Source organism: Cyclopterus lumpus, chromosome 2, assembly GCF_009769545.1.
Source record: "Cyclopterus lumpus isolate fCycLum1 chromosome 2, fCycLum1.pri, whole genome shotgun sequence".
NCBI lineage: Eukaryota > Metazoa > Chordata > Actinopteri > Perciformes > Cyclopteridae > Cyclopterus > Cyclopterus lumpus.
This window is the reverse complement of record NC_046967.1, coordinates 10,553,222-10,578,023: the sequence shown is the minus strand read 5'-3', so window position 1 is coordinate 10,578,023 and position 24,802 is coordinate 10,553,222. Positions and strand designations below refer to the sequence as shown.

At 47.3% G+C, this 24,802-nt stretch overlaps 1 protein-coding gene across 1 annotated transcript; it reads right to left on the bottom strand.

Annotated features, from left to right (window-relative positions):
• Positions 1–408: 408 nt before the first annotated feature.
• Positions 409–23,759, bottom strand: LOC117746279 (microtubule-associated protein 2-like). Its single transcript, XM_034555325.1, has 15 exons — positions 23,731–23,759; positions 20,064–20,132; positions 15,095–15,263; positions 13,965–14,039; positions 8,990–11,635; positions 8,638–8,835; positions 8,390–8,527; positions 7,674–7,729; positions 6,578–6,692; positions 6,349–6,399; positions 5,553–5,863; positions 2,707–2,799; positions 2,274–2,355; positions 2,052–2,164; positions 409–1,961 (listed from the first exon to the last, which is right to left on the bottom strand). Exons 3-15 carry the CDS (start codon positions 15,231–15,233, stop codon positions 1,755–1,757), a joined length of 4,224 nt encoding a protein of 1,407 aa, XP_034411216.1. The 5' UTR covers positions 15,234–15,263; positions 20,064–20,132; positions 23,731–23,759; the 3' UTR covers positions 409–1,754.
• Positions 23,760–24,802: the final 1,043 nt, after the last annotated feature.

Here is a 24,802-nt window from a genome sequence, read left to right as displayed (position 1 = left end):
TAAAGCGTGGCCCTACAGGGGGCGCTGTTGCACATAACGACATTAAATACAAACATAAAACCAGAGTATTACACGTTCCCCATGTTAATGCATATATTTATGATAAATCAAAGTGTGTTAGCAACCCCCTCATGCAAAATCGGTATTTATGTACACGTTTTTCCATAATAAGTGATGAATCTAAAGAGACAAATATCACAGATTTACATGTTACACCCACACCGAAATATTAGCTTTTCTCTATACTGGATTTAAAAGAAAAAAAATGCACACTGAAGATAAATTAATCATATTTCTTTGTGGGGGGGGGGGGGGGGGGGATTAATACGAAAAATACCGCAAATCTGTTTTTATTTTCTTTATTTCTGTCGTCGTCATCCTGTAGGAGCATTTGTCATCAGTACGTCTCAAACATCAGAAAGAGTGCACACATCTACATGGTCTTTTAAATACACTTACACAGGCAAAGAGGGGCTGGGGGGGGTATAGGAAGCACAGAAAAACACTGGAGGGGTAACCGACACCGGGGGGAAGAGGAACAGGGGGGCAGAGGAGTTTCACAATGGTGAGCAGAGAATATGCTAGAACAGGTTTTTTTTTTTTTTTAATCCTTTTTTTTTTTAACAATGAATTCTAACAGCTGCAAGTCTTCATTTCTCCTTTGTTTCGATTGTTCATTTCCTGCAAAGTTACTGGTTAAATTTGCACTAAAGGGGGTAGCTGCTCTTTTTAATGGAATGTTTTCATTTGTTTTGTTTTCTTTTCTTTTTTTAAATTCTACTTTTGGAACAAACATGGCCTCTTCTTTGAAGCGTGGACACTAGAATGCATCCCGGCCCCGTTTACACTCACACTGATAAGGTTTAACTCGCCCCACATAGATCTAATTTATTCATCATATATATATTGTTTGCCATGCCAGCATAACAGCATTGTTGTAGCCTAATAAAAATCACAGAGCTCATGTAAAATCAAACGGAAAAGAACAGCCCGTCGGTTTTGCACAAAAAAAAAAGAATGAAAATTGAACATCTATTGGAAAGCTCAGCCTTTTAGCGCTCGACTCCACATAACCGCAGTGGTTATTCACATTTTAAGTGCTAATAAGCCAGTGCAGCCGCAGGGAACATACAAAACTGGAACAACTTCCACTACAGTGACATATATAAAAAAGAAGAATTCAGCACGTGTCAGGAAATCATGAGATTAAAAAAAGCGACCAACGAACAAACTAAAAAAAAAACCTAAATCGCGTCTTCAGCCGTTCTTCTGCAGGTACAGTTACGAGCCATGTTTCTGGAAGTTATGTCTTTCACACAGTTGTATCTTTAAGACTATAGCGTCTAGTATGTAGTACCTTATTAATTCTGAATGAACATCTGAATGAACATTGAATGTGATGCTTTTTACGCTAAAAACCTTCAATGACCTCGGAGACGAAGGCGTCCACTCAAACCTTCACTTTCATCGAGAACAAAAAATAATAAAAAGTCCATCTTTGAGTGAACGAAAATTTATGAACAACAAATAAAGAGTGACTGGGCGCGAAAATAATCCTTTGAGTTTGGAAAAGTCCCACTGGAAGGGCCGGACGGGTCGCAGGTGGACGAGACAGTCAATCAACTACAGCTGTAGAACCTGTGGGGTCAAGTGTGTGTGTGGGGGGGGTCATGTTGCAGTGAAGGACCATGGGAGAACATTGGATGCTTGTGAGTGAATGAGGTTGATGGGTAGAGGAGTGATTGGCAGCCCGCTCATAAGCCCTGCTTGGCCAGGGCAGCGGTGACGTCCTGGGCCAGCGTGGAGAGCTGGTGCGAATCCAGGTTGATGCTGTCGGAGGAGGACATGCGGGGGGAAGTGCCCCCCGTCTCGACCCCGGGGGAGTGCGTGATGACGATTTCTGCGCCGTGGTCCACCCGAGCTTTGGCGGTTTCCCGGAAGGACAGCTTGTGGCTCTCGATCTGGAGGGCGGAGAGAGAGAAAAGTGAATTTGGGGTTCTCTCCTTTTTTATATTCCCACAGAAACCGCCGACTGTGCTTTCTTTTGGTACCATAATATTCCCCCCTCCAGGAGTGTGGCTGGTGTTGCCCAGAGAGCCGACCTTGGAGGCGGCCTTGTCTTTAAAGTCCAGCTTCACGTTCTCAATGCGCACATGGCCTCCACCTTGGGAACGGGACAGGAGGAGAAGGGGAGTGTCACACCCGCAGGACGTCATATTATATTGCATATTGCACAACTTTCCCGTCACCAAAAGCTAAAACGGGTGCCGCACCTGGTCTGTGGCGGATGTTGGACATGGAGTTACATTTGGAGGTGATGTGGCTCATGTCGACCTTCTTGGTCTGGATTTGGATCTGTGGGGCGGAGCACATATTAAACACACGTTTACCTGAAAAACTGTAAAAACGATGCGAGGAGAAAGCCGAAAAATGGATGTATCGGGGAGGCACGGTGGTGCCGGCTCCCCCGGGGAGAGGTTAACATGAACGCTACAGGGAGCAGGTGCTTCAATTAAACTTTATTGCCCAGTTAGCGCTGTTATGTAACAAAAGATACGGAGACAAGCAAAGGGGTGTTTACATGTTGCCTGCGTAAATGCTGGTTAAAAAAAAAAATGACACTCAGAGGCACAAAGCAAGTGATGTAAATGAAGACAGCTGTAATTCACAAATCTATAAGTAATATGTTGAATATGTGTCGCTCACGTTTCCGCCGCCCGCTGCGTGCTGGATTTTGTCCAGGGAGCCACATTTAGCCTGAACGTGGCTAAAGTCCAGCTTAACACTTGGAATCATGACCTGCGAATGACAGGAGGGAGACATTTGTTATTTTTTTTATACAAACACATCGACATTGAGGGCATGACTGGCTGGGAGGAGCTTAAAAATAAGAAAAATAATCCTGTAAAAGTGTCCCGATTTTAAATCCACGACCTCTCAATCAGCCGGCGCGCTGGGGAATTTGAATTTCGGCTGATCTATGGATGGAGTTGTTCTTTTTTATATGCAGGGATAAAGACATTCCTTTAGAGAGCATGACGGCTCCATCGGTGCTTTGAGTACAGTTCTTACAGCCGGAAGCACCGGAAACAAGTGCAACATCCACGACACGAGGACTGAAGACACTGAAACACACGTGAAAAGTAGGAAGAAAGAAAGCAGAAAAAGAGGAAAAAGCGTACATACATTGCCTCCTTTGGGCGAGTGCTTCAGATTATCCTTGGAGCGGCATTTTGACTGAACGTGACTGAAGTCCAGCGTCTCGTGTACAATTTTAACCTAAAACAAAATCGAATTCAGAAAAAAAAAAAAAAATCTGGGGGGGAAAAACACTACATATGTGCCCTCATTTGGATTAGTGTGGGCTGATGGAGCCGCGCGTCTTCACGTGCATTCGCATGCTAACGACGCTCTGAGAGGAGAAGTGATGTTATTAATGTTGTGCAGGTAATGTCATAATGTCATAATGTCAATGGCCCGTTAGACTGATGCTAAAGGTGGTCGTCAACATCATGCAGCCTAAACCTACGAACTGAAAACAGACAGACAGGCAATCACATAAATAAAACAGGCTCACAGATATATATTTATATATATACAGTATATATATATATATAAATATGTCGATATAAAACTTATCCGAAACGACAGTTTTTCTGCATTGTGCGCCATTCCGTGTTAATAAAAAAAGGCCTACTTCATTATTCAAAGAGCCAAAAGGTGAACACGGGGAGAGAAAAGAAAGGGGGGGGGGGGGTTGAGGAGGAAGGGGCGGGGGGGGGGGCACGAGAGACCCGACAGCAAGCCTCCGACCTGACCTGGATTCTCTTGACAGCTCACACACACACACACACACACACACACACACACACACACACACACACACACACACACACACACACACACACACACACACACACACACACACACACACACACACACACACACACACACACACACACACACACACACACACACACACACACACACACACACACACACACACACACACACAGCTGTTGCAGCAGCAAGGTCAACCAATGACAAACCAAAGAATATGTATATTTTTAAATGTTATTTTACTGCAAATTAGTCAATTCATCGATCGACTATTATGATGATGGATTATTAATTAAAAGGCTCTGAGATGAGGATTTCTTTATATGTTATTTTGACGTTATGGGAAACTTGATCCCTTTTCAACAGGATATATTTAATTAAAATATCATTAAAATCATTTGTGGCAGCCCTACAATATGCATTATGAAACAGCTTTATTTAATTATTCACGCTTCTGTGTTAAAATCACCCACAATTAAAATGTTGGAACAACAAAATCAAGCCAAAACACTGAGGCTATGTCTTATTTTGAAAAGGGACTTTTCATGTCGCAATAAATCATTAAATGACAAAGAAATATGAAACAAAATGTTATTTTTCGTTCTTTTTGTACCTATTCAATAAAAAGGTGAAACATCAAGTACATCACACTCTGTAAAGCCTGCAGAGCTGCTCATCCCAGCCTCATTAAACATTTCTCCCCCAAAGAGGAAGGAAGAAGGACAACAGCGAGTGTGCGTAAGCAATAATATTCGGAGGTGACGTCAACTCGCAGCTCTATTTATTTAAACATTTTATATAAAAAAAAATGTGGGGGTGGATTATCAACGCAATTCTTTTCCAGCAAAAGAGAACAGAAAAAGAAGGTGAAATATTTCATTTCTGTCCTCGATGCAGCTTCTCAATAAGTAATTCCTCCCGCTCGCAATTATTAATACCGAGAGCCGGAGGGGAGAAGCCTCCACGCCGATGGCGGAGGCCGATCCCCGGGGCGAGTGCCTCTGCAGGTCGACTCCTCGGAGGCAGCGAGAGGGACTTTAAGGAGGATTGCGGCTTTTAAAAAAAAACAACAACAAAAACACGTGGCTTTTTGACGTCCTTTCTCGAGGGAGGAGAAATTTGAGAGATGTGAAGGAAGGAGGAGGAAGACAAAAAGGGAGGACCGGAGGCAGCTGATGACGGAGAGGACGGCAGACAGGGGAGAGGACATATAGAGGAAGTGAGTGACAGTGAAGAAGGGAAGAGGAGACAGAAGAAGAAGAAGAAGAGGGATGCAAACGTCCCTCTACTCACATCCAGCAGCTCATCAGATGAATGTTTCATTTCTTATAATAAGTAAATTCATTTGACTTTGTTTTCAATGTCTTTTTTTACGCGTTATTATTATTCTAGTCATGTGCGTATGAATAGCCAGCTAGGATATTCATACGCACACTACGTTATTTTCAAAATAAAATATATTAACTTCATTACCTATTACGAGCTACAATAAATACAAATAAAATCCTATAATTTAACAAATGTCCTTTACTGCCCCCATGTGGCAGAAACAGATAAATGCATGACATTTGAAAGTCTGAATGATGTACATCCATCTGTCTCTCTCCATGCTGCAGACTAATGTGTACGAATCAATAAATAAATGTGTAAAAATAATAAATAAAAGGCTTCTCAAAGAGTTGGCTCAGTTGGACCCGGACGTGGCCGGTTACCTGTCCGCCTTTCGGCATGTGCTTGAGGTTGGAGGTGGAGCCGATCTTGGACTTTACATTCTTCAGGTCGGGCAGGGGCTGATTGAGCACCTTCAGCTGCCGCTGGGCGGAGGACGGCGACTTGGGCGGGGTCCGGATCACCGCCACCTTCTTCTCCTGGAGGACGCTGAAGGACTTTGGCGTGTGGCTGCCGGGCGTGCGAGAGCCGGGCGTGCGGCAGGAGTAGGTGGGGGGCGTGCCGGGCGTGACGGCGGTGGAGCCGGGGGTGGAGGCGCCGCTGCGGACTGACCGGGAACGTGCAGACTCTGGGCCTTGGAGGGGAGAAGAGATACGGCTGGATTACGACGATGAAGAGGGGGGCGAGGGGGAAGAGGAGGAAGAGGTCCCGGGGAGAACCACTTTGGACGAAGAGAAAAGGGAGGAAGAAACACAGATGGAGGGGAAGAGAGGAAGACTATGGAGCACCAGGTGTATGCTCAGTTTCCACAAAGCAAACAAACCCAAATCAAACAAGAATGTTTGACAAGGCAACGCCACTGTATTGATTAGACGCTGGCGGCTTGTTGCCACGGCGACGGGAAGTATCCACCTTGTCGTCGTGGATCAAAGTCAACACACTTGGAAAAATGTTGAATGAGGACTGAATTTGGGAACACATCTGCATAAACAAGCTCAGATTGGAAAATGAAGATTGTAGGGGGGACTTCAGAATAATGTGTGACCGCGATGAATGAATGAACACTAGTGCAGGGTGTGATGGGTCCAACACTACTACGACTACTACTCGGTGGTCTACCTGTGATACCGGGGGCTCTTCCAGACCTGTTGTCCGCTCTGGACTGGAACGCTTTTGAGAGGCGAGCGGCAAAAAAAAGGACAAGGAGGCAAAGAAAGGGGGAAAGTAAACAAGGACGTGAAGGCAAACAGGCCAGGGGAGTGCAAGGAGTTTAATAAAGTCATTCAATAGAAAGCGAGTGAGGAGAGTCACAGTGTGTGTGTGTGTGTGTGTGTGTGTGTGTTCTTACAGGTTGGCCTGGAGGGGTTGTTGTCGTCTTGTTCGGCAGCAGGGATGTGGCGTGTCAGAGATTTGGCCGGCCTGGGCAGAGACGACCTCTTCTCTGGGCTGCGGTACGCTCTCTCCTACACACACACACACACACACACACACACGCGCACACACACACACAGGAGCGTCAACGCCCGAGCTCACTGGTTCAAAGCTCCCCGGCAACACCGCTGCTTTTACATGTTACCTTCTCTGCCCATTTGTGGTGCAGAGGGGACGGGCGGGAGCATGCGGAGGAGGGGCGGGCCTCATTGAGCGCCGCCTGCACCACGGGGCTCCGTTTAAGGCCGCAGGCGGAGTTGGGCCTGGGGGGCGGGGAATCGGTTGCCCGGCGCTGAACCGCCATCTTTAACAGAACGGCCCTCGTGGGGCTCTGGACCCCCGAAAGCCGCGACGAGAGGCGAGGGGGGAGAGCGTGCAGGATGAGGGGGGGGGGGAGGGGTGACAAGCAGATGGAGAGACGAAGACGTGAGATGGGATGGAGTTCAAAACACTGACGGCTTACAGCACAAAAAAAAAATGTAAATCATGATACGGAATGATCGAACATACACAAGGGATGATTTTTAGACAGGGTGGTTAGCGGTGAAAGGAGATGTTTCTGAGGGGGCCCCCTGTACTGCACATTGTAATAATAAAACCTGTCGGCTAATACTCTCATTCGATTTCTATACTCACAGATGTTCTCGGTCGTGACTGGCGCGAGGACAGAGGCAGGCATGCGAGACGAAATGAACGTGCACGCAGAGAGAAATAACATGCAGGCGTTTAGAAAAAGGGGGAGGAAACCACCATTTTGTCATGCAAAAGCCCCCCATCACACAGTTAATATGCAACAGTATTGAACTGATGTGTGTGTGTGTGAGCGATAATGAACAAAGAACCTCTTCCCATTAAATGTGAGCAAAGTGCGTGTCGTGCAGGGTCTTGTATTTCCTCCTATGTGCTGTCAGACGATATATTAACGCAACAAAAGTGCCAAAAAAATAGTAATAACCTTTGATAATTGAAACGATGCATTTAAGATAAACAATGATAGCGTTTATGGTACTTACGGTGGTCCTCTCCCTGGACTGGTGGGCCACACTGAGGGGTTGATGGCTTTCCATACCTGTAAAGAAAGGAGTTCCTCTGTACCGATCAATGCAATCCAACAAGGGAGACATATTTGAGAATAACGCGTTAACACATCCATAAATGCACTACAAACGCACCTGTCAGTCAAAACGCACAACCTCGGACATGCACTCGTTTCACCAGCACACACATACAAGTGTCATTGAAACCAGAGTTGCTATGATCATTCAAAATGACCCCAATACCAAATCGCAAATTACGGAAGGCAACAGTGAGCAGAACTAAACATGAATATGAGGCCAAGCAGGAGTAAATACTCTTTTTTTTTTGGACAAAATGAGAAGAAAAAAAAAGACAAAGCAGTTGAGCAGATTTAAAAAAGACTGTAGCACATGATGTTTGCCAGCTACATTGCACCCGTGTGATTCCTCAAAGAGCCATTGATAGAGAGAGAGAGAGAGAGTAAAGCCAGTAAAACACCTGTTATTGTACAATTAAAACCCTAAATTGTTCCAGCATTGACTCCATTGAGAAATCATAATGTGTCAGGTCTAATGAAACAGTCATACTTGTTCCTGTTATTGTAGGTTTTCCAGTATGAAAAACAATAGACGGGGAAGTTGTGGGGTCTACATTAGAATTAGTTTGCACTCTCTCTATCCACAGCACCGATTCCCCGGTGAAGACCGTTCACCTGTGACCTTGCGTCTAGCAGAGCCGTGAAGAAGAGCGGGCCTAGGGTGTCTGGCTGCCGCTTTGGCTACGCCCTTTCGAGACGGAGAGCGACTTTGGAGGGCTGACACCTTTACCTTGTCAGCCCTCCTCACGGCTACTAGCAAAGAGGAGAGACAGGGTTATACCAACATGCACGCCTCGGTTAAATGTAGGCTTAACATAAAATGTACATCATTTGTTCTAAGCCGAGCAACACAGAATTGGAACCTTTTTTCTTCTTCATCTCCTCTCTTGGTGGATGGTGGCTGGGTACTTTGCGGGTCACTTTACTCTCAGTGGTGCCCGGGGGGCCCCTTCCTCTGCCAGGGGCCCGTTTAGCGGGTCTGTCCACCACAGGTGTAGTGGTAGGACTCTGGACCCGAGGAAGGGCTTCGATTTGCTCAGTCATGATACTTTTGTCATCATCTGCAGTGGAGAGGGGATTAAAAGAGGACTAATTCTCCACATTACGATTTTACTCGCAAACAAGCTTTGTGGTGTAAGCTAGTTTCCGGTATTAAAAAAAAATAATACTTAAACATTTATTTTACATGTGAAGAATTTGACAAGCTCGGGGTACCTTGTGTGTCCATCCAGCCACTGTCTGTATCTAGGAGGGAGACGTCCACGGCGGTTTCATCGTTAGCTGCCGGAATGGACACGGCGGAGGTCTCTTCCACCTCCTGACCAACCTCGATGTCTTTCTCCTCTTCCCCCATCCTCTCCTCCCCATCATCCTCTGTTGTTTTCACCTCTTTCTCTTCGCCTACCCCATCAGAACCAACTTCCTTCCCTTGCTCCTCCTCGGTTTGGTCCGTCTTTACCACCTCGCCCTCTTCTTTTGTCCCTTCGTCCATACGTACACGTGTGTCTTCTTCTTTATCCTCCCCTATCCAGTCATCTCTGCCACCTTCATCCAGTCGCAGTGCTAGATCATGGTCAGAGCATGGAGACAAGTGCGAGCTGTCTGTCGCAGGTTCACCATCACCACTGTTTTGCATACTCCAATCTTCTGCGCCAGACTTGGGATCGTCTTCCACCATCTGATCTCCTACCGTCAGCCTCACCTTGATTAGACTCTCAGGCACTTCAGCGTCCTCCATTACCTCTTGAGGCTCTTCAGCAATCTCAATATCGTCCTCTTCATCGGCTTCTTCCTCTACTTGTGCTTGAGGTATAATGATGACTGGGGAGGTTATATGTGGTTTTGGTGCCCCTTTAGCCGCCTTCTGTGACTGGATTTGGTCATCTTCATCATCGAATGGCTTTTCAGTGCTTAAATCCTGACCAGCTTTTGAGGTCTCTTGCTTTTCTACCCTTTCTAATCTTGGAGGTGTCCCACGCTCACTTTGCTGCATCTTGTCATCTTTTTCTGTGCTCTCTCCTGAAGACTGAGATGACGCTGAAGGTATGTTTGCCATTTCTGGTTCATCCCCTCTTTCTTCTGAATCCTCCTGCTCAGATTGTTGCATTCCTGTGTCTAACTCCGTCTGTTCATTATGAATCCTCTCAGACTCTGGATCGTTCTCTGCTTTGACCTCCGGTCGGACATCTTTCACTGACTTCTCTACGGTGACTGGTATTTCTGAGGGTGTACCATCTGGGGACTTGGGGGTGGTGGGAGTTGGGGGAACCTTGCTTCCAGTCTCCAACGGAGTGAAAGTAAAGGAGCTGTCTAGTGGGATGGGAGAAGCCTCTCTGGAGGGGTCTTTTTCAATGTCTACCTCAGGAATTGCTTGGATCTTTATGTCACCGGGCAGGCCACTCTCCAAACGAAACTCAGTCAGTCTATCTTTTGAGGAATTCAATGGAATTCTTAGGCGATCCGGTTTCACTCCACTTGTCACGGCCCTCTCAAGAATCGGGGTACTTTTTACTGGTGAATCTTTCTTTTCGGACCCAGTTTTTTCAGAAATCTCAGGGATAATTCCTTTTTGAAGTCCTTCAATTTCCGTGGCCCCAGGCTCCTCCTCGACTTCACTTTCCATTGAAAGGAAACGCTGGTGCGGAGAGTCTCCTGGACTGGGCACATCGGCAGGAGAAGGCATGGGCCCAGAGTACTCATTGAAGACACAGTAGCCCAGTTCCTCCAGTTGGGTTTCCCCTCCTACCACTCTTGAGGTTTGATCGACCAAGGCAAGCTTGGCCAATGAACTCCCCACCAGAGCCGATACATTGGCGGGCACGGACTTTCGCCTCATGTGGTCTAGCTCCCGCCTCTCTAATGATGGCCGAGGCAGGTCTCCAGCCAGGTCCAACATTTCGGAAAGACTGCCTGAATGTTCAAGAGATATGTGCTTATCAGATGGGAAAGGCCTGTCAACCTTTTCGGTGGTCTCTGGAGGTGATTCAGGGGTAGTTGGTGTAATGGAGACAGCTGGAGGAAATTGCTGTTGGCTCTCCACAGATGGAGTTGAAGGGTAAACCTCAGATTCATCAAAGCTTCCACTGATTGAACACAAGGCCCTGGACTTCTCGCCCTTGCCTAGTTGGACTGTTGAAGACCCAACCGTAATGTTTAGGGAGAGGCTTCTTTGTTCAAGACACATCTTACCAAGAGATATTTTGGCCGACCTCTCCTGCTGTTCCCCGAGCTCCTGCACGATGCTTTTGGTGTCCTCGCTTAACTTTGTCTCTGCTGCTGTGTTGAGTTCGTAATAGCTCTCGGCTTGGGATGACTCCTCTTTGTGGCTTTTCGAGGATGTCTCAAAGTAGGTTTCTGCTCCAAACTGACGTAAAATATCTGATGTCTCTTTCAACTCTGGACTTGATCCGACTGCTTCTTGCTTTTGGTCCCCTGGCATCTCATGCAACTCAACATCACTGCCACTATCTTGGCTCTCCTTATTTACCCCCTCAAGCGTCTCTGGTTTTTCCTTGTCTTCATTCACGGGGGATTCAGATTTGCTCGGTAAGAGAACTCCCTCTTTGTCGTCATCCTTAAGATTTGATAACTCCTCTGTCGGTTGTTTTGCTTCTTCTTCTTTGGACTCGACGAGCAGGTGGCTCTCAGCGGCCTCTTCTACTACATCCTTTCTCTCTTGGTCTCCCGGCTCAATTGAGGCGGTGTCAGAGATCTCTTTCACAGAGGGAGGGGCGAGCTCTGCGCCTTCAGGTGTCGCTCTTCCAACAGCAGACCGCGTCCCTTGCGGCGACGCCACTTGAGGTTCATCTTCTTTCAGAGCCGACTCACACGATTCCTTACTCATACACTCTTCTGGCTGGGCTGTGAGTGTGAAGGATACTGTACAACGTTGTGCAAAGTCCTATGAGCTAAACGCTTTGCTTGAAGCATCCACAAAAGCTAGCCAAGACAGTCAAGCCGAGGCCTTCTGCACATAGAGGAGCTCTCCGTCAAGCAAAACACACAGCACAGTGTATTTTGCAGCAGGCCACAACAGCACAGAGGGGGGGTCACAGCACCTAAGATGGCGTGCAGAACTGGAATGAAGGAATGAGTTGCATGATGTTAGATGGCAATGAATTCCTATTGCAATACCCATTGATTGACAAAACATGGTCAACCTCATGATAAAGATTTTTTTGTTGTTGATGTAATTGAGTGCCAATGGTGTCATTTAAGTTTCTACAGCAAGTACCGGAACACTGTTGGGGTGGATTCATCTCTACATTGCTCGGGAGTATATTGATGAAGGGTATGTTCTTTAATTTAATTAACCTTAGAGATCGTAAGGATGGTGATACATGTCCAATGAGGGTGTTATGTAATGCCAAAAGTGTGTCCTTCGTAACAATAGGAAAACAGAATTATCCTTTGCCTCGGGATGAAATGAAAACAACATTGAAACTCAAAGAAAGAGATATACAACAGACTTCAAATACATTCAAGACTGATTCACGAAGCTCCCATACAGGTGGGTGTGCTCCGAAACACCGTCTTGCACACAATATTCCAGCAAAAAACCCCACATCAAAATATACAGACGACTAATACCAGCGACACAGTATATAGACAGTGATATTTGCGTTTGCAATGTAGCTGGCAATACAAAAGTGCAGAACTGATCAACTGCAATATGGTTGATCGGGTGTTCTAAATGTCACTCCAATGAAAAGCAAATGGTTATGTTTTGCATGAAAAAAAGCACAAATGCTACGTCACATAATTTTGCACACGGCAACGTCGGGTACTGAAGCAGAAGCTTAAGGATTCAAGAGCAACGAAGCTGCAGGACGGCAAAGCCCCGAGTTCGCATCACAAGTTATGAATCAAGTGGAAAAATATGAAGTCCCCGTTAAAAAAAAAAAAAAAAAAGAGCACAAGAGGATCATGCAAAATAAAGAAAGGGTAAAAAGGTAAAAGACATTCGCTCCAACACGCTTTCAAAGAGGAAGGATGTACACTCGCAAAATAAACCCAATAGAAACCACACACACCTTTTTGTGACGGGCTGTGTTCACCTTGATGACTTCCTCCATTGAGGACCTCAGGTGCCTGGGCTTGCTGGAAGCCCAAAGCCTGGGGCTCTGTTAAATTATCTGTCTGCTCTAAGAGCAAATCTCCAGGCTGCTTACATGCCACTTCCTCCTGGTAACTGTGGGGCTCATCTGGAGCCGCCTCCTCCTCCTCCTCCTCCTCCTCATCCTCCTGCTGTTGACTGACAACTTCTACTTTATCTTCTTTGAGCAGGGGACAGAGGGGGACACATAGATGAGACATGGAGGACAACAACACTTGGGGTTACTTTCAGCTCTGATGGAGATGCATGGGATGCAATTAACACGCCTTCTAATCTTAGTCTGGTTTTATTTCACATTCATTTTGAAAATATACCATTTCAGAATTTGCACATTTGGCTTAGAAATAATAGTTTGATCATTGTACTACAGTTTAATCCCGACATGGATGCAATGAGTCTTTCTTTTTCAGAATACAGCACATTTTTATTAAAAAAAGAAAATGTTTTCTCGGAGGTACGAGAACAATATTCTTCGGGTGCTTTCACGAGCCACAGTCCGAATCAGAAGTGATATTGACACTTATGGTTCGTTTTCTATTTAATCCGGTTTGGTTTCTCGTGAAAGCGCCCTGTACAATCAGTTCTGTTTATTTTATCTTGTGATCTCATGCCACACATGCGAGAAGGAAGTGACGGTGACGTTTCTTCTGAGAGCAAAGAGCTGAAAGCCGATCTGTTGATTTACTACTTGAGAAAATCAACAGACACAATGAGCAACAGGGGAGATGTTTTTGAGGAGAGAACAGACTTGTGAGATGAAGGGCTCCAGTGGCGGGCTACGTACTACAGCGTCAAGGGAGGAAAGGATGCCTGTGTGGCCTAGTGCTAGCGTCCAGGCATGCTGCAGACGTCCTAAAAAAAAGGATATATATAATGATCAGCTGACATGCAAGGTGACAGAGGACCCTGCCCTTAAAGGGACCAGAAGAACGAGGAGGAGTTATTCTCATCATGCCAAGTGGCTGCAATGAGGACTTGAAATCCTGGAGCTGTTTTTATTTTTTTACCACTCTCACAACCATTCACACTCTCACCCTGAACGGTCTGAGTGGTTACAAGTGTGAGTGGGTGTACCTTGTGCCACGGGCCCAATCTGCTCAGCGGATGGAGAGGGGGGAGGGGAGGGAGGCAAATTGGCTGAGTCATCCACTGTGAAGGGAGAGAGAGAGAGAGAGAGGAGAAAGAGAAAGAGAGAGAGACAACACCGGGAAGACAAGACATGGATGGGAGGAAGGAAATGGAGAACTAATAACCTCATCTCTGTGGGTTCATCTGAACCTTTAGCCCCTCGGGTTTGGACCGACGCTCGTTGTGTGCTTGTCGGATGCATCTCAGGCTCCGCGAGGATTCGATTAGTGGCCAGTCGGGCCGTTTACTCAATGTGCAGATGGATGCATATTGAACTTACTGTGTCAGATTATACTGGCTGAATAATCAGATTCACCCATAAAATATCAAAAGACATTGACAAAAATGTACTGTTAAAAACCGGATGTACACCTGATGTACACATGCACGTTGACATAACAAGTGGCCCAGCTGGGGAGCAAAATCCTCTTTTTTAAAATCTAATTTCCCCTTTTTTATTTTTCTCTTCTTCAGCTTCCTTTACCTTCCCCCATTTCTCTCTCTCTCTCTCTCTTTTCCTTTGAGCTGGACTGATCACGTCAGTCAGAAATATGAGCATTTTTCCATAATTCTGGCATCCTGCTGCCTAGTTCTAATATGACGCTTTATTTTGCTAGTAAGATGTATTAACCTTTAGCCAACGACATAATCATATTTATGAGTTTACAGAGTTTCACATTTTTGTGCAAAGAGTAAACAATGATGTTTCTGAAAGGCAAATATCTTCAAATACAAACTGCTTTATTGCAAGACACCCCCCCCCCCTGTCCTTAACCTTTTAAAGTATTTCCAACTAGACGTCGTGGAGCTTTCTGGTCCAGATGCCCTCTACACAGGTGTGTTGGCGAAGCACAGCGTTGTCCTTCAACCGTTGGTATCGCTGCTGCAGTTCAGTGCTCATTTAAATGTGAAACACGTGCCTTTCTGGAGGACCGACTGCTCTTGCCTGGCGCCATGGAACCAATCGCATCTGGCAGTACGTGTAGGCGGTCTAATCAATGTTATTGACCTGGTGCTGTGGTCACACTCACACACACACACACACACTCACAAACACACCGTGTCTGCGTGCCTACCTGTGCCTCCGGGATGTGCGGCTGCCCCACCGTGGTGTCCGTTCTCCCTGTAGGCCGAGCTGTAGGCGGAGCAGCCGTTCTCGCCGTTGTCCTGGCCGTTTGAGGCCCAGTGCTCGTCTGGCTGCCGACCGTCTGCCATGCCGGGACACCGGGGAGGGGGACAGGTCACCTGTAGGAGCGAGTGACGGGGGGAGAGATGAGAGAATAAGAGAGGAGTCAGATATATATATATATATATATCTCATCTCAGCTGGTGAAGATAACAGATCAGCCACCAGAGGGAGTCAGGAGCTACACTGTTGGCATGCCGGCTGCTCTTTGTCTCAGCATCCACGTGGTGAGACAGAAAGAACAGACTGAAAAATAGCTGTGCCTACTCCGTTCTATTTTTATTTATTTTTTTTAAACAGTGGACTCCCAAAGTCTAAGAGTGGCTTCCAACACGTTCGTTTCTGGCGGCTTGCAGGTGGAGCGTGACGCCATCACCTGCACGAGCTGGGATTTCGATGCGATTCAAGGAGGCGAGCTTCGTTCCAAAAACACGAAAACCCCCCCCCCCAAAAAAAAGATCTGGAATAAACCCGCGTATGGATCCAGGATATGGGATGCAAACGAAAGACACAGATGTTAAGGAGCGCCGCAGCAGGAAGCTCATGAAATGGTCGGTGGGGGAGCATGTGAACACACCCTTTATATTCCCTCGTCCTCGATAGGCTGTTACCGTGGCAACCAGAACAGGTTTTTACAGGGGGGGGGGGGGGGGGGGGGGGGGGGGGGGGTCCGGCATATGGGTTTGACAGGCTTGCCCCTTTCAGAGAGCAGCACCCATCAGACCTCCACTACAAGCTCTTTCCCACCATTAAGATAACAAAAGGCCACAGTCAAGTACGCACTACCAAAGTATCCACACTCCAATCAAGTGTGCACCCTCATAAAAGCCTTTCTTCCCCCCTTAAGGAGACACATAATGTTGCTTTATAAACATGGTTAGCAGGGGGCCCTCCATTGCCTGGCAGCGCCGCTAAATTGCATCATCATCATCAGCTGCAGCTAATTTCATCGTAACAAATCATCACCGAGACTCCTTTTCTTCTCGCGTCCCTTTTTTTTGTCAGCCTCGAGCTTTATTCTGTTTTTCTTCCGCTCCCCTCTTTTCCACTCGTCTCCCTTTTAAAAATCCTGTCTTCATGCTAAACTAAGCTAAGCTAACCAGCCTGGTAAGCTCCAATATTTAGTGGTATCAAACTTTCTTTTCAAAACATCAAACTATTCTTTGAAAATTGAGAGAAATTAATATTTTTGATTCTTTGGAAGTGACAATCACAAATTATTGGCAGCTCCAGTCCTGAAATATGTGTGAAAAAATTATTGTGAAATAGTGTCTCCCGCTTTCATTCGTCTCCATCCCTCCTGCATCCTCCCTCCTTCCCTGCATGAGAGAGGAGAGGAGGAGAGGAGGAGAGGGAGGAGAGGAGGAGAGGCCGACTGACACTTAAAAGATATTGGGCCAAACTGTCTGGGACAGCCATCTCAGCCCAGGGCTCAGTCTGGTTCCAGCTGTTGCTAAGGAAGAAAACTGGTGCTGATGGTGCTGCAGAACTGCATTGAGCCGCTTTGGCATCGGCACACTGAGATGGCAGAAACCGTGACTGCTTACATAAATCCTTTTTGTTTCGTCTTTTCATGAAAAGACAAAAACACCTCGTCTCGCATGCACACTCCAGACCTACTGCAAATACCTCTTTTATTCTGAGTTGGCTTGTTGTCTGTGTTCATGTTGTGTTTTTGTGTCTAAGACCTTGTTGTTGGGCACGACTGCATTCTTTGGACAAAGAAAGCACCCGTTATTAATCTATTATTTTCATCTACCTTTAATCTAAACACTTCCAGTAACATTAGATAGTGGAACGGATGTCAAACTATTTATTTGTCTCCTCATGTCTGGGTTTGCGCCCCTCCCCTCAGCACCGGGCTCTCCGGGCACACCTTGTCATCCTCGCGAGGTTAACGTGATCCGACGTGGCCGTCTCCCAGTCGCATTGTGTTAGACATAAAAAGGATCTTTCCAAATACAACACCACCAAAAGAAGCAGACGCCCTCTCGTCTCATCTGAAGACACAATACACTGTTGGGGTCAGTCTGCAATCTGCTTCGTGCGATCGCTGACAAAGTGCATCAAAATCCTGCTTTTACGGGGCCGGAAAAAAACCCCGATAAAGAATAAAGAACTGATCTCTGACGGAGGGAACCGGCCTCCTCCTCCGTCCTCGGCTAACCTCACGCCGAAGCTCGATAGAAACTAAAGTTATCACGTCAAACCCTGTTTGACTTTCAAATCGCGGCGTCCTCTTCCTCGAAGGGGTTAAAAGCAACAGCGCCGGGAGGACTGTCGGATCCCGTCACGTCTTCGGAAGTCCTGCGTCGAGCGTGAGACCAGAGAGAAGGTGCGTCTCCACCTTCCCGGCGTCCCTCTCTTCCTCCACCCGACTCCACCTCATCCCCGTCCCTAATCCGACCTCCCTCCCCCCCCCCCCCCCCCCCCCCCCCCCGTCTGCGCCTCCCTCCTCTCCCCACCAACCGCACCCCCAATCTGGGTCACTCATCACGCCTCCGTGGAGCGCCGCTCTCATCGGAATGTCACCGTCCATTTAGGAGGGAGGATGGAATCTCTCAGTACGCCAACCTGGCCTTAATCCTGTGTGTGAGCGCCCCGAGTGTGTGTGTGTCAGTCAGTGTGTGTGTGTGTGTGTGTGAGCTTGCTCTCCGACTTTAGGTATGATCTTCTACATCCTTCACATCGATGAGACGGCTTATCGTATAACTTCAGCTCCGGATATTATCTATGCAGGCTATATTGCCAAAAAATGTCCTACAAAATGCTGTGTTTTGCCATTTTGAATTCACAGTTGTTATAACAACCTTTATGTAATCCCTAATTCCTCTTTCTCTATATTTCAGGGGGAAATAGCAGTTTTAGAGACAACAAGAAGGTCACTCATTCAGTTATTTAGGTGGACTCAACTTCTGGAATCCAGATCTCAATGAAGACAATGATATGATAAGAAATTAGGATTCAAATGTATCCGCCCCACCATTAAAGGGCGTTCCAAGCTTCATCAAATAATTCATAATTTAGAATATAGGGTCAAAGGCCATATAGACGCAGTGCATGGTGGGTAACCGTCACAAGTTGACCTGTAATCAACCCAGAATCCAGCAGCGACTTCCTCCCGAGCAGCAGGAGACGGGCGGATTATGTTTTTTTTGCTGACTCAGCAGGACGTGGGGTGGATTGACGCGTAATGAGCGCCCGCCGTTGTAGCGTGAAGGAGCTTTAACGGGCAGCGTAGCGAATAACACGCCCGTGTGCAATAATCCGGAGGTGTGGGGCTCCGTGCCCAATCAGGTACCGTAATACCAGCAGTAGAGGCGCACTGGGAACCAGCAAGGCTTCAAAAGAAATCCTCAGCACGCGAAGTTTTGCACGTGGCCAAAACAACACAAAAACATCTTTCCTCTCTGACAAATGAATATTTACAGCCTCACACCGACACGCTCAAGTGAACCGCTGTGGGCAGTTATTACCGCGGCGACAATAACAAATCAAACATTATCGTTGCAGTAATGCATTCATATATCATCTACTGTTGCAGTGTAATGAGCATTAATGGATCGATCTCCCATGAGTGCCTTTTTGGAGCTATTGGCAACGCGCTCATCCACTTTTCCTTGTCCTATAAACGGCATATTAGAGATGAATCAAACAGTTATTGGATTTGAGATGTTTTAGAATCCTGGAAACTGAATTTCCTCCTCAACCGGACAAGTTTAGGATCGAATAAAAAAAAAAAAAATCAAACTGACTGCTGGGATTAATTCCCTCTTTAGTTTAGATGCTGGCCCCGCCTCACGCTGATGTCATTGTTCCCATGGTGATGCGGAGCCTCGCGGGGTGGGAGGGGCTGCTGCTGGACGCTCGGCTGCAGAGAGAGCAGGACTTTGAACCACGTTATGGATCCTGAAGTAGGTCAGCAGATCCTCCATGGCGAAGCCCCCCCGGGGGGGTCCGGCCGATAACTGCACCCACACGGATGGCAGGCGAGCCTTTTTAAAGTCATCAATACGCCGATAGCTGGTTGGGCTGTTGATGCCATTTATAGGCTGGTGCCGTCTGTTACGCAACAGCACATTGTTGTATAAACAAAAAACAAAAAAAATGCAGATTGTCCTTATTTACACATTATTACTGTCATCTTTTTGGGGAAAAAAAACCTTTCCCAACAAAACGTCCCAGTCCGCCTCGTCTCTTTAGCGGTCGGTCGCCGCCTCCTTCAAGGACGTGGGGATTATGATGAATGCCGACAGCCCACGCCCTGCACGCACACACGCACACACACACACACACACACACACACACACACACACACACGCACAAACACTCAAAAAAACCACCTCGCAACCGCTCTCATCGACGCCACCGAATGCATCCACTGAGCTCGACTACCCACAACTTCTCTGGCCGGGAGCAAACACATTGTTAACAGGAGCTAAGTATAGAGAGAGAGATATACACACACACACACACACACACGCACACGCACACAAAACTCTCTGAATTTACCACACAATCTACATTTAGCCACTTGCACTGTCATTGCATGTTTAAGCTGCTCCCAAAAACACGAGTTTCAAGTTATTTTTTTTAAAGCGGTGAAACATATCCCAAACAATTGCCCGAACATAACTCCCTCTGTATTATACATCCACGGACAGCCGAGCTAATCATCTGGCTGAGTGCAGCCACTTAGATCTGACTCCGGGGGCCCCGATGAGTCATGGGAAAGGAGTGTGTGAAGGGGGGGGGGGTATGAGAAGAAGTCGTGCATAGTATACCATCTGGCAGCGGTCCAGACACGCGTGTTTTTTTGCCTTGTCCTTTTAGTTTTTTCCAGTGCGAGATGAGCTTACCGAACTTGAGCGGTTCTTCGCTGATGGATGAAGCGGCCGAGCTGCCGAGCTCGAAGCGTCTGCTCAGACCTGCGTGAAAGAAGAGGGGGGGGGGGGTGGAGAAGAGGGAGTACGCGTTAGGGCTTCGATAAAGTTCAACACTAAACAACAAACGGTGTCATTCGGTCTGACAAAAGCTATTTGATTCAGTGACGGCTTCAAGCAACAACAAAAAAAAAGGGCCTTTTTGAAAGGATGAGGTCAGTCGGGCAGTTTCCATGGCGACCGCAAGGATGACGATAATCACCCCAAACAGAAAATTATTATATATATATATTTTTTTTAAGTGATTACAAGCGAACGTGTCATCTGTGTGCCAACAGACTCCACTTAGAGATTTGTCAAATTCTTGGATTGGACCGTTGGGTCCGAGCCAGGCCATGAGTTCAGGCTTAAGCCCAACATGGGGGGGGGGGCGGGGGGGGGGCGGGTGGGCATCCTGTTAACATTAAAACAGTGTGAACAGTGTGTGTGTGTGTGTGTGCGCAGCTGGACAGAGAAATTAAGAGACGAGGGGGGGGGGGGGGGGGGAATAAAGGGGACGCAAAGAGAGCCGAGCAGAGATCCTCCAAACAGGAAGGAGGTTGATTTATTAGAGAGGAGAGAGAGAAAGAGGACTGGAGTGAAGAAGAAGAAGAAGAAGGAGGAGGAGGAGACACAAGCGTTTCTCCTCGAGGAATTCCCCGAGGTCGCTTTACAGAAACGAGAACGTTTCTTTGCCGATTTGCATGAACTCGTCACTGTTGAGCTTTTAATGTTATGCAGCAGCATAAATGTGGATTTACTTTCTCTCTTTTTTTTTTTTTTTTGCCCATGTCACTACAGGGCCACCATACGTCCTTTGGCAATAACGAAAACTTGAAGAAAAAAAAAAAACACAGTTTGCGCGGTCTTTTAATTTGAAGGAATTGGATTGATTGATCGTGTTCAGCCTCCGAAAAAACAGATTGAATGGAAACATCTGCATCGGCTCACACATTCAGCGAGATGTTTTCCTTCAATCTGTTATTGAGAGAGAGAGAGAGAGAGAAAAAAAGGGGTGGGGAATAAGTGAGAGAAAAGAAGAGACAGTGAGGTCACACAGGAAGTGAGGTCTCCTCTGGCCAGCCGGCGAAGCTTAAGCCTGAAGAAGAAGAAGAAGGGGATGATGAAGAGAGAGGGAGATATGGAGAGATGCGTTGTTACCGTTACAGTAAACTCTCTCACGCAGCAGTTATGACACCTTAATCTCCCTCAACAACAAAGATGGCGCCCATGATTGTATAAAAAGGATGAAGTCACAAACAGGGGCTTGAACAAATTCTTTTTAAAAGCAACTGGGAACAAGTTATTTCTTCTTTTATTCATTTTTTACTATGCGATAATTCTACCTTTTTCACAATCTTATCAGTTATCGATGACCATCGACCTGAGGAGAGGAGGCCAAGTGTGTCGACCAGGAGGACGAGACGGAGGAAGGGAAGAGTCAAGGGTAGAGGAAGGAGGGGGAGGAGGTCAGAGGCCGACCTAATCCCCAGATTTGACTTCATCGTCGGAGACGAGGCAAACGGGAAATGAATCCTAATCTTGGAGCAGTGCTCAAAAGGGCCTGATAACAGGAAGCTATTTCCACAATTATGTGGCTCAGATGTTTCTTCTCAGGACTCAGGACTCCCTCGCTCGCTGCCCAAACGGCTGTTTATTACAATAAAGCCACGAGAAAACATTAAAAATTATTATTTCATTAATTTTTGCCATTAAGAAACCGCCGCAATCACATTTTCTCGATGTGAGTTGGCGAGTTATCGAGTCTCTGATTCACAACTCTGCATGTAGTCCTGAACTCAATCTTACAGGTGTGAAGAGACGTGGGGGGGGGGGGGGGGGGGGGGGGGGGGGGCTAATGAGCCAAACTCTGCCGGGAAAGAGGCTCATTAATTAATCCAAAAGAAAAGAATAGAGCATGACTGCAGTCAGCAGTTTGAAGAGGGAGGTGAGCAGCAGAACTCTGGTCTCTGGTGCAACTTAGTACGAGATATCAGGCTCGCATAATCAAGCAATATGGAAATGACTCACACTTTGAGCCGTTAGCTGGAATAGTGCTTAAAAGTGTCACAAAGAGCTGAATCACCCACCTCACCTCTAATGCTCGTACTCTACGGGCCTCCTGGACAATCCCCCCACGTTTATATATCACCAGTAACGTACTCGTAGGTTTAGTCCTCTTTGTACGGCATCTTTGACAGAACAGCGACGCATTAGAAAGGACTGATTTCCCTACTTGGCCTTGAAGTATCCCACCGGACAACAGTGTCGAAGGCCTTGAATCTGAGGTATTAACACGCGTGCATCGCACTGCGCTTCAGCCACGTCACGTGACGGACAGGCTGGAGCACACGCGAGCATACGAGACCAGGTGCAGGACCAGGTGCAGGACCAGGTGCAGGACCAGGTGCAGGACCAGGTGCAGGACCAGGTTGTTTCTCCCAACCGCCCCGAGGCGACAGCTGCTCTTAAGGAGTCCATATTCGCAGGAGGCCCGCAGGCCGTCGTTCTACCGCTCTGGAAAACGTTCACCCTCAAGAATGTGAAGATGCTGAAAGTTTTTTTTTTTCTTCATAAATTCTTTTTAACCATTGAATTGTGTCTGCAGTGAGAGTGAAGCGCCGCGTCTATTTCACTCGGCTGGTCTGCGGCATTCCGGCTGCACGCCCATCACCTGTCAACGGACAACTCGAGGGCGTCCTGTCAAAGTCGAAAATAACCCGCGCATCATATTTATCTCCGATGCGCATCAGGCGCCTTGAAGGCTGAGGAGCGCGTGGCGATGCTGAAGAATACTTTTGGGAACAATGCCCTTCTCTTTCGCACTCGGCATCTAACACCTACATTCAGCTCCGTTAACGGCTCCGATGCCTCCGCTTGGCAAACAGCCGTTGGACTCGGGAGGGGAGTGGGGGGGCGATGTTGACTCCGAAGCAATGTCTCCCACCTCCCACTGTTTGAGCCCCGCGACCGCGGCAACAGTTGGTTACCCAACGATGACCTCGCTCCGAGGGCAGAGGAGGGATGGAGGGGGGAAATGGGAGAGAGGGGCCTCCCCGCCCACGCCGGGGTGGGTTGGTTCCCAGGAAAGGGCCGCTTGCCTCAGAGCTGCCCCATCGCCGTCTGTCTGCACCACACAGGCACAACGAAATGAGACCAGAGTGCGAGGGAAGAAGAGAAGAAAAGGTGGGAGGAAAAGGGGTCAAAGGGGCTTCATCCCTCCATCGTCCACCAGTTGTTTTTAAGCACTTTCTCCACAAAAAAAAAGAGAAATCGTGGCTTTGAATTCCGGTGAACATGTGCACTCTGGGTGAACTGTCCCGCCGGCTGAATAATCAGCGACGTCTAGACCGGGCACGCCACAAAGACGACGGGGTCACCAAAACACACAGAAAACAGCCCGCTGGAAATATCCTGAATAATTAGAATCTCTGCAAACACAAAAAGGGGAGATGATGCAAAAGGGAGGCATTGATTATAGATAGATGGGCAAATGCTCGAGGGCGACGCTGAAAAGGAAAGAATGCATTCTTTATCTCGACAGCTTATTGCTTGGGATTTTACAAAAAAGGAACTGCATGAAAAGAAAAAACAAACGTCTTACCTGGTGAGGGCAGCTTTTTGTTTTCAAGGTAGGGGTGGGGGTGGGTGGGGCTTCTGTGGAAAGAAAGAAAGAAAGAGAGATGAGAAGAAGAAGAAAAAAGAGGAGCAAACAGGAGTCACAGGAGCAGCGCCACACTGACAGAGATGGCTGATGCGAGCGCTCTACTGCAGCTCACACACTCCATCTCACACACACACACACACACACACACACAGTTCTTCCCCTCCACCAGCACACACTCTGCAAACCAAACCAGTGTCTCCATAGCGCCGGGGAGGGGTGGATAACAGGGGGATGGGCACCAGAAATGTGCGCGTGTGTCGGCCACATTAATGCATGTTTGAAAGAGATATGAGGCTCATCCGCCCCGCAGGGAATTGAGCTCCAAGATGAACCTCTCTCTCTCTCTCTCTCTCTCTCTCTCTGAGGCATTTCCAGCAGCATATTTCATTCTCCTCTCAGCGTCCACAGTATGAATGCGTGCAGCATCTAAACATGACAGCGAGCGGGGCTCCCCCCCCCCCCCAGTGCTGAATAATTGCTCTGTCCTGGTGATCATTTGCAGGCACGGCCGGCTGCAGCAACAGCACTGAGACAAAGGCAAAAGGGGGGGGGGGGGGAGGGGGGGACTGAGGGAGAGACTGCAGAGGCCAGACGAGCAAATGCATAAACTCGGGAGTGCCGACTGCTGAAAGCCTAATTCCCTGCTCAGTCCACCAACCCCCCCCACCCCCCCCCCAAAAAACCCACATGAAACGAGCTGTATTTACTGTCCCGGCTCACAATGGTCCCAGTCTTTGGACATCCATCGCGCGCGGTTTACGAGCGACGTCAAAGTGTGTGAATAAATACGGAAAATATGAGCTAAAAAAAAGAAAGAAGATGAATCGGAAAGTACGAACGGGCACAAATGTGGAATAAGACTGAATAAATAAATAAGAAACCAAACAAGGGTATACAGGCGCACATGTGTGTTATGATTTATGGGGGGCGAAGGCACATTTTCAATACCAGCAGAACATTTGTCATACTGTAAAAAAAAATGGCTGAAACCACCTTTGCTATATATCAA